The sequence below is a fragment of the Pogona vitticeps genome, chromosome 5 (genome assembly GCF_051106095.1).
Source record: "Pogona vitticeps strain Pit_001003342236 chromosome 5, PviZW2.1, whole genome shotgun sequence".
Classification (NCBI taxonomy): domain Eukaryota; kingdom Metazoa; phylum Chordata; class Lepidosauria; order Squamata; family Agamidae; genus Pogona; species Pogona vitticeps.
Window position 1 is genome coordinate 46,433,751 of NC_135787.1, and position 13,764 is coordinate 46,447,514.

General features: G+C 38.9%; 1 protein-coding gene across 1 annotated transcript; it reads left to right on the forward strand.

Annotated features, from left to right (window-relative positions):
* The first annotated feature begins 193 nt into the window (after window positions 1-193).
* FGB (fibrinogen beta chain) lies at window positions 194-12,281 on the forward strand. The gene is made up of 9 exons (XM_020781371.3): window positions 194-357; window positions 562-582; window positions 2,801-3,013; window positions 4,130-4,313; window positions 6,612-6,839; window positions 8,042-8,155; window positions 8,313-8,435; window positions 10,248-10,533; window positions 11,851-12,281. The coding sequence occupies exons 1-9, from the start codon at window positions 262-264 to the stop codon at window positions 12,077-12,079; spliced, it is 1,494 nt and encodes a 497-aa protein (XP_020637030.3). The 5' UTR covers window positions 194-261; the 3' UTR covers window positions 12,080-12,281.
* Window positions 12,282-13,764: the final 1,483 nt, after the last annotated feature.

Sequence of the window (13,764 nt, forward strand, 5' to 3'; positions counted from 1 at the left end):
TCTATTTAATTTCTGTAAATGAGCTGGATTCTTTTTGAACAAATCTACTTTTTCTTCCTCCAAAGGTAACACATAGCAAGTGAGGTTGCTCAACTGGTGACTTTGTCCGGACACGAAAAAGAACAATACTGTTAAATATTAACAGAGAGATGACAGCTAGACCTATCATTAACAAGCTGATACACTTCACTGTGCTTCATTTATATATCTGATCACTGATTTTGCTTTCTTGGAGTCATACAGCGCAGAAACACTGCTAAAATGTCCAGGCAAATGACTATCAAGAAACTACTGTTCCTCTTTCTTCTTTCCGTGCTGATAGTTAAATCCAAGACTATTTCAGACTATGATGAGGAGGTTAGAATGTCTACTGTTGTAATCATGTGTTCTTTTTTCATTTTAACTTTCAAAAACATAGAGGCAAAAGAGAATATGGTTATATTTAAGGAAATCATAATGTGCAATATAAACAAGTTAGACAAAAATGCTGTTTGCATTTTTTTTTATATGCGTATATGTATTCTCATTCTTTTCTTTTCTCTCTTCTTTTCTTCTCTATAGGAATCCACCGTTGCACCACTGGTAAGACAAAAAATTTCTTTTTGATTAAAGAATCATAGAAACTGAATATGGTTTGCTTGCTATAACTGACTGCTTCCCAGAAATTAAATAAATACTTATTACTAATTTATTATCAGTCAAGTATCTGTACAGAAATGCATATGGACAGTTATAAGAAAAGCTTACGTAGTTGTGTGTTCAATAAACTTTATCAGTGCTTCTCAAAAATAAGCCAAAGGGGCAAAAATTTACTGGTCCTAGCAAAGCCATAAATATTAATACAGGTAATAATATGCTTGTATTAATTTGTTAAATTTAAGACACCAGTCTTTAAAATGTAAAATAACAAGCATATATGTTTAGAAATGTTTCTATTTTCTGCACTGGAGAGCTTGTGGGGACAAATCAGTCTATGTCTTGATAATGCACACTAACAGAAGCATTGAGTTAAAAATAAGTTCTAAATTAATGTGGCAGTAGACCTCAAAGTTAAATATTTAAATAAATGAATTAATCGAAATCTGCTGTCATATGAAAAACGTATTCATGATTAGCAGTTTAATTATTTAATTCCTTAAAACTCATGTAATTAATCAACAAAAGAATCTCCCTTTTCTGATTAATTGCATTGTTGTTATCTTATGAAAGTGATTCAAATATAATTTTTTCTTAGAGCTAGGAAGAGTTCCAATTAAAATCTGATTTCTTGATAATCCTCATCACAAGTTCATCAACCCTACTATATATACAGTTTTTTGGGCTGCACTCCTATGCATACTTCAATGGCAGTAAATCCTATTAAACTCAGTAGGGCTTACTTCTATGAAGACTTACCAAAGTCCACTACTAATATTTAAAATACCTCACATGCTTCCCTTCCTTTGGCTGTCTTTTAGATCATGCAACATTAGATTATTATGCTTCCCCATTTTATAGTCAGAAACTAAAGTTACCTGTGATGACTGAACTCAGATGTTCTTATTCAAAAATTTGAATACTGTATCTGTCCTGAGCAGCAAATCTTCATACCCGCAAAGTTCTTCCTTTTATTTCTCCTTTCAGTAGCTTCTTTTCTGAACCAGACATCATATTTAGTCCCCACTTTCCTTACAGAAAAATTTGCATTCAGACCCACATGATATTCAACAGAATATTAGTTAGGGGAAAATAAAAAACAGCTCTCTGCTATGATCCTTCACAAATTCCTGGGTCTTTTTCTTTCATGGATCTTATTAACTTTTTTAGGCACCTTACAGACTAACGGGCTTTATTTAGCATAGGCTCCCATAGACTGCATCCCACTGCACCAGAGGTAATGTTTATTATGCCAAATTAAACATGATCACCTTTGAGCTGTTCTAAGATTATTTGTTGTTTTCACTGCAACAATAGATTATGACAGCTATCCCTCCCCACAAATTTTTCCCCTAACTTCTTGAGGCTCAGTGGGCAAAGGGTAACCATTGGTATAGCAACGTATTGGCCAGATTCCTACTAGTTATGCCTCCTGGCATAGCTCAGTCAGCAGAAGCCGCAGTAGCAAATTGCCACAAGTGAAGAAATCAGCATGGCCATTTATGGTTATGTGCCAAGTCATGCAACAAGAAGTGCCTATGTTGATTTCTTAACCTAAGGCAATTTGTGACCCAGATTTATTTTGGCATGAAGGCATAATAGGATTATAGTAATTATGTTTCATAAACCTGATCTTCTTTTTTACATCATATGGTTTGGAATTAAGGGTATTGTATGCAGATTTGTTCTTTATTTCATATGATTTTTAGGTGAGGAGCATCTCATGTTGCTGTAGTTTTGTAGCATTTACTCCTGGCATCTTTTGGCATGCACAGGTAGAAAACATGTTTGTTGTGAGGCTCATAATGTTAACATATATTACTGCTGCACCAAGAAAGGTGTAGTTGAGACAAAATACAGTAGGGAGTTATGCTCAACTATCTGTTGGTCTCGTCCTCCAAATCACACCTGCAGTGACAAAGCTCAGTCCAAGAAACAGCGACATTGCTGCAGCATAGCTCCCATATTGGGGGAGTATTGGGGGACCAAGAAATAGAAACATCTGCTTTATTATGAAGGAATAAATGTTTGCATGCATGGAAATGGAAAAATCAAATATTAGCATAATGCAGGATTTAAATATTTTGCCAAACCCCCCCCCCCACATATTTTCACTTTTTATGGATTCTGCCAGTAACCATATTACTTTCTTTCCCTTGTACAGGATGAAGATGGGGGAACACATGTGGATGCACGAGGTCACAGGCCACATTATAAAAAGCAGGAGCCAGCTCCCTCTCTCAGGCCAGTTCTTCCTCCTCCCAGCGGCGGCATTAGATATCGGGCTCGTCCAACAAAGCCCCCAGTTGCTGGCAAACCCAAAGAGCAAGTAGTTTTCCCTGATAGCGGAGGCTGCAAGCATATGTCAGAGGAGCTGGTAAGAGAGAGAGAGAGAGAGACTAAGAGACTCTTCTGAACTGCTGTTCCCACAATTCCATAGTCAATGGCCATGCTACTTGGGGATTCTAGGAATCATAGTACAAAAATGTCATATTTCAAAGCTCTGTTTCTGGAGAGCTTTGTTTCAGAGCTTTGTAAAGTCTGAGACATCTCACAATCTTGAATGAGTCATTGCATGAATCTTTTATAGAAACGTTTTTATTTCTTAAAATGGTTTAAGAACTCACCTTGTTGACTCATTGTGACACAGACACCCTCTTATTTCTTCCTCCTTTTCCTATTTATCTGTTATGACTCAGCCAACAGCAAAGATCTAGTCAGTCAGACAGTCAGTCAAATTTTGTCTCCTTATCATACCCACATATGAAGCTCATATGTACATATCTGCAGAGCTAAAGGTGTAATTTCTCCATATTGTGATTCCACATCACTTGGGAACATAGGTAAATTGAGTACTCAGAGGGGCACGGTCAGTTTCCTGACTTACCCTTTTCCTATGGCCATATGGGTAAATATTTTCCATGCTGCTCCCAGTCTGTGTGAATAGAACCATTGGTCTCATTGGAGTCCATGGGACATTATGATCAAACTAAATATGACATTAATTTATGTAACTGCAATTTACATACAAATCTCTTTCATTATGAAAATTACCAGCCACAAAGGGCAGGAGACAGTACTGGGAGTGCTGGGTGGGAATGATTAGTTTAACCATTCTCCCTGTCACTATGATCCCATAAAAAATTTCACTCCACCTAAAGTAATTGGCTGTATCATAAGGGAAGTGTCCACAGGTGCCAGTGTGGGATTACCTCCCACTATAAAACCAAGTTTTAGTGGAGAGGGTTTTTAAAATCAAAATCCAACAGTGGAAGAAAAATGTTAAATTCCTGTCCCTTCCATGCAGAAACTGCAACTAGTATCATTTGCCCGGCACTTGCTGTTTGCATGTATTTAAAATGAGCCCATTGGTCTAGATGGGCAGTATAAAAATCTAATAAATAAATTAATTAATTAAAGGCACCACATATTTAACATAATGTCTAGCTTGGCCACATCCTACTACATTCATGATGTGGTTGTTGTTTTTCAGGGTGTATTATGTCCAACTGGATGTGAACTTCGAACTGAAGTGTTAAAACAGGCAAAGACAGTGAAACCGACTGTTCGGGATTTAAAAGACAAAGTAAGGAAGCTAGAGCAATCTACTTCAAACATTTTTAGCTACACCAATATCTTGGATGAGCGCTTAGCGAAAAGACAGAAACAAATAAGAGGTAAGCCATATAGTCTTTGCTTATTATGATACCAGTAGACCATATTATAGGCAGTTCAGTTTATACTGTACAGTGTTATTTTGAAAGCCTTCTTCAAAAATTTGAAATACAGAAGGACTTCCAAAAATTTGAAATACTGTTCCAAGCCCACCCCCATGGATGCCGAAAACTGCAGGTAATAGCAAACCATCTACGTACTATGATAAAAGGGGGGGGGGGGGGACCAGAAAAAAAATTTACATGCATTACCAGAACTACTAATAGAGGGTGCCAGAGACTATGAACAAGAATTCATAGTACAGCCTCTGGCTCCCTCTAGTGGACAGTTCTGGTAATACATGTGAAAATAATTTTATCTGGATTTTTTCTTTTAATATTTTTATTATTTTCAGACTGCAAATAAGTGAAACCGTGGATAGTGATCCTGTGGATACAGAGGTCCTACTGTATACTAAAAGCTGTGAAGTGTATCAGACAAACTAAGAAAGGTTTATGTGATGGGGCTGCAGAATGTTCCTCAGTTCCCTCATGTGAGACCTTATAGCTTGCCATATGTCTTCATGAAAATCTGCTCTTTCCACAGCATTCACAGTCTTTTAGCCTTGTGGAGAAACCATTTTCCTTTCCATAATTTCCCTGTTTGCATAACATACCTGATATATATCTGTAGCAGTTCTACACAGAGCAGACTGACTGCTTCTTAATGCACCTGATTTGTGACTCAACCGATGCTAGATGTGCTACCATTTGGCACTGCTTTGTCATGGCATGACACCAGGTGCATTCTAATGTCTTCTATTGTTCTTTGCCTTTTAAAGCATGTTGTATCTTTTCCTATTCCTTTAGCTCTGCTGATTTTTATTGTTCATTGCCCATTCTCCAGAACCTTTCTTTTTAAAAAAACCCTTACCCCACAGTTTATCTTAATTTGTGTTATGATGTCATTAAATATTTAATTAATTTTTTTTATTTTTTGTGTTGCCCAGAGAGTGTCCGGTTATAGGGCAGCCTATGTATACTTTTTATGGGTACACAATCTGATGTAGTGGATAGAGTAAGGAACCAGAGCTCAAGAGACCTGGGTTCAGTTCCCCGGCTGTGCCATGAAAATCTCACTGGGGTGTGGAACTGTTAAAACCACTCCTTAAATATCCTGCTTGCCTTCAGCACCCTATTAGGGTTGCTGTAAGTTAGTGCTGACTTGATGGCACATAACAACAAACAAACTATGGGTAATTCTACACAAAACACAAGGTATATTTGTATGACACAGGGAAAAAAGTTTAAGGTACTTACATGTGATTTCTTTTACTTCAGTGTGGTTAATAGAGGAAAAAAACATTTTAAAATTAAATATATATTCTACTGAATGTTGCCTTTGCTTTAGAGTTGCTGATGTAGGAAACACAAGAAGAGCAATAAAATCTTGCGTAAGTTACCCAGTAGTAGCTACTGCTTATTACATTCAGTAGCCGAAATCCATCTATGTAACTTACACTATGTTAGGCTGATGATGTCATCAGCCATGATGTTTTCTTGGAAATAAAACCTGTCTAATCTCCCTCACCAAAGGTCTCAAAGTTTCCTTGGGATTTCTTTTGTTGTGTGGAAATCATTGGGGGCCATGAGATGGCCATGACATTCCAAAACACTGTCATCATCCCTTTCTTGGAAAATAAAGATGAAAAGGATTCCAAGGGAGTTGCATGACCTTGATGGGGGAAACTGGAAATTTTTGATTTCTGAAAGACTGCCACAGCTGGTGATGTCATCAGCCGTCTACAGCATAAGTTACATTGCTAGATTCCAGCCAATGAATCTTACTCCTGGGTAAGTGTACATAGAATTTCAGGCACTGCAGTCTTATACAGACTTATTTCAAAGTGGCCTTAACTGGAAGCCATGGGTCTTAATTCTGAACATGCTTGTTTTGGGATTGTACTGTAACTGGTTGTCAAAATTGATGGTCGCAGTTACTGATGTGCCAGTTTAGTTGCCTTAGCTGGTTCTCGGGCTGATGGAAGGATAATGGTTCCTGCCTTGTGTACTGGACCAAGAAGGCAAATGGGGTGGTTTATAACCAGATGAGCCTTTATGATAAACTTTACTGTATGTATAATGGCATTTTTGTGCATGGCATTTCGCACAGACTTAATGGCTGTGTCCTTGTCCCAAGAGGTTTATGAACTAGAGACAGACGCAAGGGACACAGCAGGAGAATGAGAGGGAAACCGAGGTAGGCATAAGTCTACTATCCTATTAGATAAGAACCTACTTACGAGGATTTCCCCTTTTCAGATAATCAGAATGTAATTTCTCAGTACAACCAGGAGGTTGAGGAGCACTACGCCTTCATCAAAGAAAACTTGGATAGCAACATCCCAAGTAACTTGAAAGTGTTTCGTGGAATTGTGGATATTTTGCACCAAAAACTACTGAAACTGGAAAATGCTATCACAACCCAGCTGGAAAACTGCCGCAGTCCTTGTACAGTTTCATGCAATGTCCCAGTGGTGTCTGGCAAAGGTAAAGTCTCACTCTCTCTTTTCTCTTTATGGAGTGGACAGCTGCACAGGCAGTTCTGAGAAGGAACCTATGCCAAAGTCTCAATGCCCTTGTCCAGTGGTTTATATGAACACTGCACCTTTTGCAACAATATCCACTCACAGTCACAGCTGCAGTGTCTGAGTTCAAGTGGGCTGCAATGTAGACTCAGCCTCATGCTTCCTCAGCTTCCTATCAACTAATAATTCAAAGGTCTAAGATAAGTTTGAAGAATGTTTTCCCTTGTCAAAGTCTGCATTTCATTCCTGGGTACCACATGTTCTTGGCAGTCAAATGTGTAGCCAGTGGGTAGGGCTGGAACCAGGTATGGTTGTGGCTACCTCCCCCATCTCTCTCCCTCTCTCCACTAGCTCATTTTTTCTCTTTCTAAAACCCTCTTCCTCTTCTTTGGGTCAAACTATACATCAGTGATTCCATATTCCCTGCTATTAGTGCCTTTTCTTTCTAGGAAAAGGATTTCCATAGAACTGTATGCTTCAGCAATCAGACATGTAAACGAAGCCTGTGTTTACATTCCAATAACCAATCACAAAACAAAGCATGCTGAATTACAAGATATAGAGGCAAGAGAAAAGCTTGTGCTAGGCAAGCCAACCTCTTTCATTAGTTAAGGGAGCACATGATGCTAAGCATGTTGTTTAGTTTGACTAGCTCTTTCTTTTTCCCTGTCCCTCTCTCTTTCTTCCTGCTGAAATAGGGGCAGATCACCGAAACAACTGAGCTGATTACTTCCAGAGGGCTTATGAAATTGTTGTGTGCTGTGCTGGCATTTCAGATTGGTCACCTCTGGTCTAAGGCAATCAGGCCTTTTGTTCCTTTATCTCCTACTGATAAATCTAATTAAAACTTATAGTTATCTCTGCTCAAGTACCCTGTCAGGGAATCTTTTATATCAACCACATTGACTTAAAAATAATTTCCAGATTATTAATATGATTCCCTAAAGCACTGATAACTCCATAAAGTATGGGCCCCAGAGATTAGCACAGTTTGAAAGTGGGACATGTTCAAAATAATATAGATTACTCAATACTCAGATTGATTCTTTAGATTAAAACTAAATGCAGTCAGCACTCATATCAGGTCCATAGTAAGCTAATTTTTCCCTATTTGTTACTACTTGTATTCACTAAATAACATGTAGAATGGATTTCTCATTGCAGAGTGTGAAGACATAATTAGGAAAGGAGGAGATAAATCTGAGCTGTACCTTGTTCAACCTGATCCTTTTGCCAAGCCGTTCAAAGTTTATTGTGACATGACCACCGATAATGGAGGTAAAGGTTTATATTGGGATTGGTGCCATCAGAGGAATTCTTGGGCACCTGTTGAAAATAACATATGCTAATATATTTAATTAAAAAAACCTATGGGATACTAGTAGTTCATCACATGCTACCATTATATATTGATGTCTCCCCCTGTCTTTCACAGGCTGGCTTCTTATTCAGAACCGCCAGGATGGAAGTGTTAACTTTGGAAGAACATGGGATGCATACAAAAAAGGATTTGGAAACACTGCATTCAGTGGTGGAAAGAATTATTGTGACACTCCTGGTAAGCAATTTGTTCCGAAGAACGGTAATTAATAAGCAAAGGGCATCCAGAATGTTGACAACACCAATGTCAGCAATCAAGATGGTCTACAGGATACCTTCTTGTGCGCATTACCATTTGCAAAGTGACACCATGCAAAGGAAACTCCCAGAAACTGACTCCTTATTTCATCAGTTAACCACTTCTCAAGCAAACACAAAGCAATTGTCAGGGCTGTTTTTCAACAAGATTGCAAAAATGTTTACATTTAGAATGTTTAGAATGTTTATGCTGATAGGAAAGTCAGAAACTGAGAAATATTTGCTTCTCAAATTTTTTTTCAAAATCAGTATTACATCTCCTTGAAGCCTGGATTCCTTCCAAATAAAAAAGGGGCTGGGACTTACTATTCTTTTTAAATGTAAATAAGTTTGGTATTTTCAATGTCTTTGATCTGTTTTAAATCAGCAGACAGAAAAGGTTGCCAATGTCTGCACGGGGAAGGGAAACAGTTTTGCTTTTAAAAAATCAGAACTCGAAAACTGTTTGCCAGACACCCCCAAATTTGTCACAGAGCAAGACCAGACTGTCTGCTACATCTGTGCCAAATTTGGTGCTGATCCAAGGTCCAATTTCAAAGTTAAGGGTTTTTATTGGAGTACCCTTATTTTTTGAGTTGCCTTATGGAATGCTGAATTGTGTTGTTGCACAATATCTATTGCACACTGTCGTGCAATAATAGTAACACAGAAAGCAGCATATTTCATGTCACGCATAATCGAGTGCTAATTGGTGTTGAGATTCTTGAGTGCTCTATTGTCAAAAAGGCCTCTGTAGGAATACAAGAAGCTGCCTTAGACATTAGTCTAAATGCTGTTGAAGAATGTAACCAAAGTTTCATAAGTTTCAATCCTTTCCTTGACAGTAAATAAACAAAACACTGCTGTGGTTCTCAGTGGTGCATATGCACACACCAAGCCAGCATGGTTGCCACTGCTCTGTTTACCAGATTTCTGTTTACTAGTGAGAAATGGATTAAAAAGTATGGATTTGCTTACATTATACAACAAAATTTTGGCCATTAGATCAGACTATTGGACAGTGGTTGCATATATTCTACTCTGACTGGTAACATCTTTCCAGGATTTCCTGCAGTTCTCTTTTCTAACCTTATTTGGAGTTCCTTGCTGATCTCCTGTCAGTGTGGTAAAGAGGGCTCATCTTTTGAAATCAGACAAGGGTAGATGTTTTCAGGGTAAAATAGTAGACTGTTATGGTGGTGCTGTGGGCTAAACCGCAGAAGCCTTTGTGTGCTGCAGGATCAGAAGGCCAGCAGTTGTAAGATTGAATCCACACGACAGAGTGAGCTTCCGTCACTTTGTCCCAGCTCCTCGCCAACCTAGCAGTTCGAAAGCATGCAAATGCGAGTAGATAAATAGGTACCACCTCAGTGGGAAGGTAAAACGGCATTCCCTAGCCATGCTGGCTACGTGACAATGGAAACTGTCTTTGGACAAGCACTAGCTCTACAGCTTGAAAACAGGATGAGCACCGCCCCCTAGAGTTGGACACGACTGCACTAAAAATGTCAAGGGGAACCTTTACCTTTATATTTTCTAAAAAATCAGGCAGTTTCGATCATTCCAGATCATTCTGCTATAACATTATTTTTTCTTAAATGTTGAATGGCTAGTGAGGGTGGAGGCAAATACTCATAAACATGTGTTCTAATAAATTTTGGAATTGTTATAGACTTAGGCCCAAATAGCAGATATTTCTTAAAACTCCTTATTAAATCAGTGTTGTAATAGTTTCATTTGCACTATGTTACAGGTGAATATTGGCTTGGAAATGATAAAATCAGCCAGCTTACCAAACTGGGACCCACAGAGCTTCTAATTGAACTGGAAGATTGGGATGGTGCTAAGGTGAACGCACATTATGGAGGATTCAGCATTCAGGGTGAAGCAAACAAGTACCAGCTCTCACTTAGCAACTATAGAGGCACAGCTGGCAACGCTTTGCTAGAAGGAGCTTCACAATTGCTAGGAGAGAACAGAACAATGACAATCCATAACAGCATGTTCTTCAGCACATTCGACAGAGACAATGACGGATGGTACGTGCACACATTTGTATTCTGCTACTGCACTTTGCCTCAAACATTTGAGACATTTGATTCTGTGGGTATAGGTGAATCATTCACTGGGAAACTCTTGAGCGATTGTTGAAAAAAAAATTGGTGGCATGGAGGACTATGGTGAAGAGGGGCAGAAAGTTCCACCGTGCTAGAGTTTTGCTGGATGTAATCCATTGCACTCTGAAGCTAATGCATTAAGAGATCTTCCAGTAGAGAAATGGTTCCCAATCTTGGGTAACCCAGGTATTTTTGGACTGCAGTTCCCAGAAGCCTTCACCACCAGCTGCACTGGCTGGGGTTTCTGGGTGTTCCAGTTCAAGAACACCTGGGTTACCCAAAGTTGGGAACCACTGCTGTAGAGGAGTGGTCCCCAACCTTGGGCCTCCAGATTTTCTTAGACTGCAATTCCCAGAAGCCTTCACTACCACCTCTGCTGGCCAGGATTTCTGGGAGTTGAAGTTCAAGAACACCTGGGTTACCCAAGGTTGGGGACCACTGCTGTAAAGCATTTTAAGTTGAAGTTCTGTTCCTAGATACTTGTGAATAAGCTCGATTGACCTTAGGGATCAATGGAATGGGATACATGGAATTAGTTATACATCGTAGTTAGAGGCAATATTCTTTGTTTGAAGGACTGAAGGGTGACCTCCTAGCACAGAAAAGTTTATTAGTACCAGTAGCCTTGTTTAAACAAGGAATCCAGCTGTTTCTGGAATCTTAATCACATAGATTAACTGAAAGCTGTAAAGAATTTTCACAGAATACGTATATATTTGCTCTTCCAGTAGTATGCATCCCATCCCACCTGTACCTGTTGTGGGTGGCCATCCCAAGGGTTGTCCAGAAATCCATAACTAGGAGCTGGGTCTTCTCAGTGGTGGCCACCATGTTTTAGAGTTCCCTGCCAGTGGAGGTGTCACTGCCCTCTTCCCTCCTTGGCCTCAGGAAAAAAAGAGTAAAGGCTTGGATCTTTATTCTGGCTTTTCACATTCTTACCCTAGCTTAATTTTGGTCTCTGCATCTTTTTGTTGGCCCATGGTTTTATAGACTCACTGTTATGGTTTTAACTTAGTTCAGAATTGATTATATAGTTAGATTGGCAAGGTTTTTTTTTTGGTTTAATCTCTTAACTGACGTTATTATTGAATTTTAGATTTATGCTGATTTCCTGATTGTAAGCTGCTCAGAGTAGTGGTGTGGCCACTAGATGGGCGGGGTAAAAACTGAAACAAATAAAATGAAATAAATGGATATATACCTTTCCAATATCACATGTATGTATATTTTTCCTCATAGGGCAAACCCAGATCCAAAAAGGCAGTGTTCGAGGGAAGATGGTGGTGGCTGGTGGTATAATCGCTGTCATTCGGCCAATCTAAATGGCAGATACTACTGGGGTGGACATTATACCCCAGAGATGGCAAAACATGGAACAGATGATGGGATTGTATGGATGAATTGGAAAGGGTCCTGGCGTTCACTGAAGAAAGTGAGCATGAAGATTCGACCAGTCTCAGAACAATAGCTGTTATTATTTAAATAAAGAATAGCAGGGATTGGGGTTCATGCCTCTTTCATGATACCTGAGCTTCATCTTATGATAAAACAGTCAAACAACATGAACAAAAAGAAGTCTGTGATGTTACATGGCTAATAAATTGTGATTGAAAGCGATGCTATACTGGATAGGACTCTAGCAGTCCCATTAAAAGAACTTACAAATGTCATTTGTGATGCCTTGAAGGATAAAGAGATATTCACTGCTGAAACCTTTCACCTAGCATTTACTTCTAATGCTTTGTGTTTCATTAGCATTTCCATTGAAAAGGAATAGTATGATTTTTTTTTCCTCTCAGATTCTGCTGAAATTGCTTAACAGCATGCAATTAGCCCTGCTGAACTAGATCATCTTTTTATAATTTGTGGCAATTTTAATGCTAGAATGAGAAATAACTTTTGTATGATGGAAAAAGCCCTTGGCATGGAGCTCGGAGAAGATAAAAAATATCTCCCGAACTTCCCATGACAAGGTAATCAATAAGTATGGTCACTTCCTCTTTCAACTGGTTTATAATTTTATCTTATATGTCTAAATGGATCTTACCTAGATATCTCAAATGGGTATTACACGTTTTTAACTGATAAGGGTGGCAGTGTGGTAGACTATATTGTCGGATCTGTGCTTCTGTACAGTATATAGATTTTCTAACAATTGATGACAGGCCAGAAAGTGGCAATTTCCCCCTCAGAGTGTCCTTAAGGCTCCAACAAAATCAAGCAGGGGTATTAACAGATCATAAAATGCTGGGTCATATATCAAGTGAAAAAAGGCTTAAATGGTCTATAAAAACTGATGCTAACATAAGGCATATGTTGAGCTCTAATAAACTCCAAGAGGTATGGCAACATGCTCTCCTTGGGACTCAGAACATTTGCAAAGTCTATCAGGACATAATTCAGGCACTCAAACCACATCTGACCATCACATACCCAGTAAGAACGTCAGAAATTCAATGGTCTTGGTTTGATAGGGAATGTAAGGCCAAGAAAAAAGAATTGAGCAGAGCAACAAGACGGACAAAATAGATTGGCACTGATGAAGCCACAACGCTACTGCAACATCTTCGGAGGGAGTATAGAGCCTTTCTTAGAGGGAAAAAGAAGGCTTTTTTATGTTGATAATTGGAAATCTCTGGGCCAGGCCCTCACTGAAGGTAATGAGCCCAAGTTCTTGAAACAGATAGAAAAAGGCTTCTCATAGAAACCCTTTGAAACTACCAATTCCATTAGACCAGAGGTATGGGTCTCCCACTTTAATCATATCTTTGGAGGTAGTACCTGTACTAACTTCATACACATGATCTCTTTTTTTGATAGAGTTATAGGCTTGATAGATGAAGGGAACACTGTGGATGTAGTATATCTTGATTTCAGTAAGGCCTTCGACAAAGTTCCCCATGATATTCTTGCAAGGAAGCTAATAAAATGTGGACTAGACAGTGTTACTGTTTGGTGGGTTTGCAATTGGTTGACACCAAAGGGTGCTCATCCATGGCTTCTTTTCATCCTGGAGAGAGGTACCCTGTTTCCCTGAAAATAAGACAGGGTCTTATATTAATTTTTGCTCCAAAAACGCATTAGGGCTTGTTTTCAGGGGATGCTTTATTTTTTTCATGTACAATCTATGTTTATTCAAATACAGTCACACCA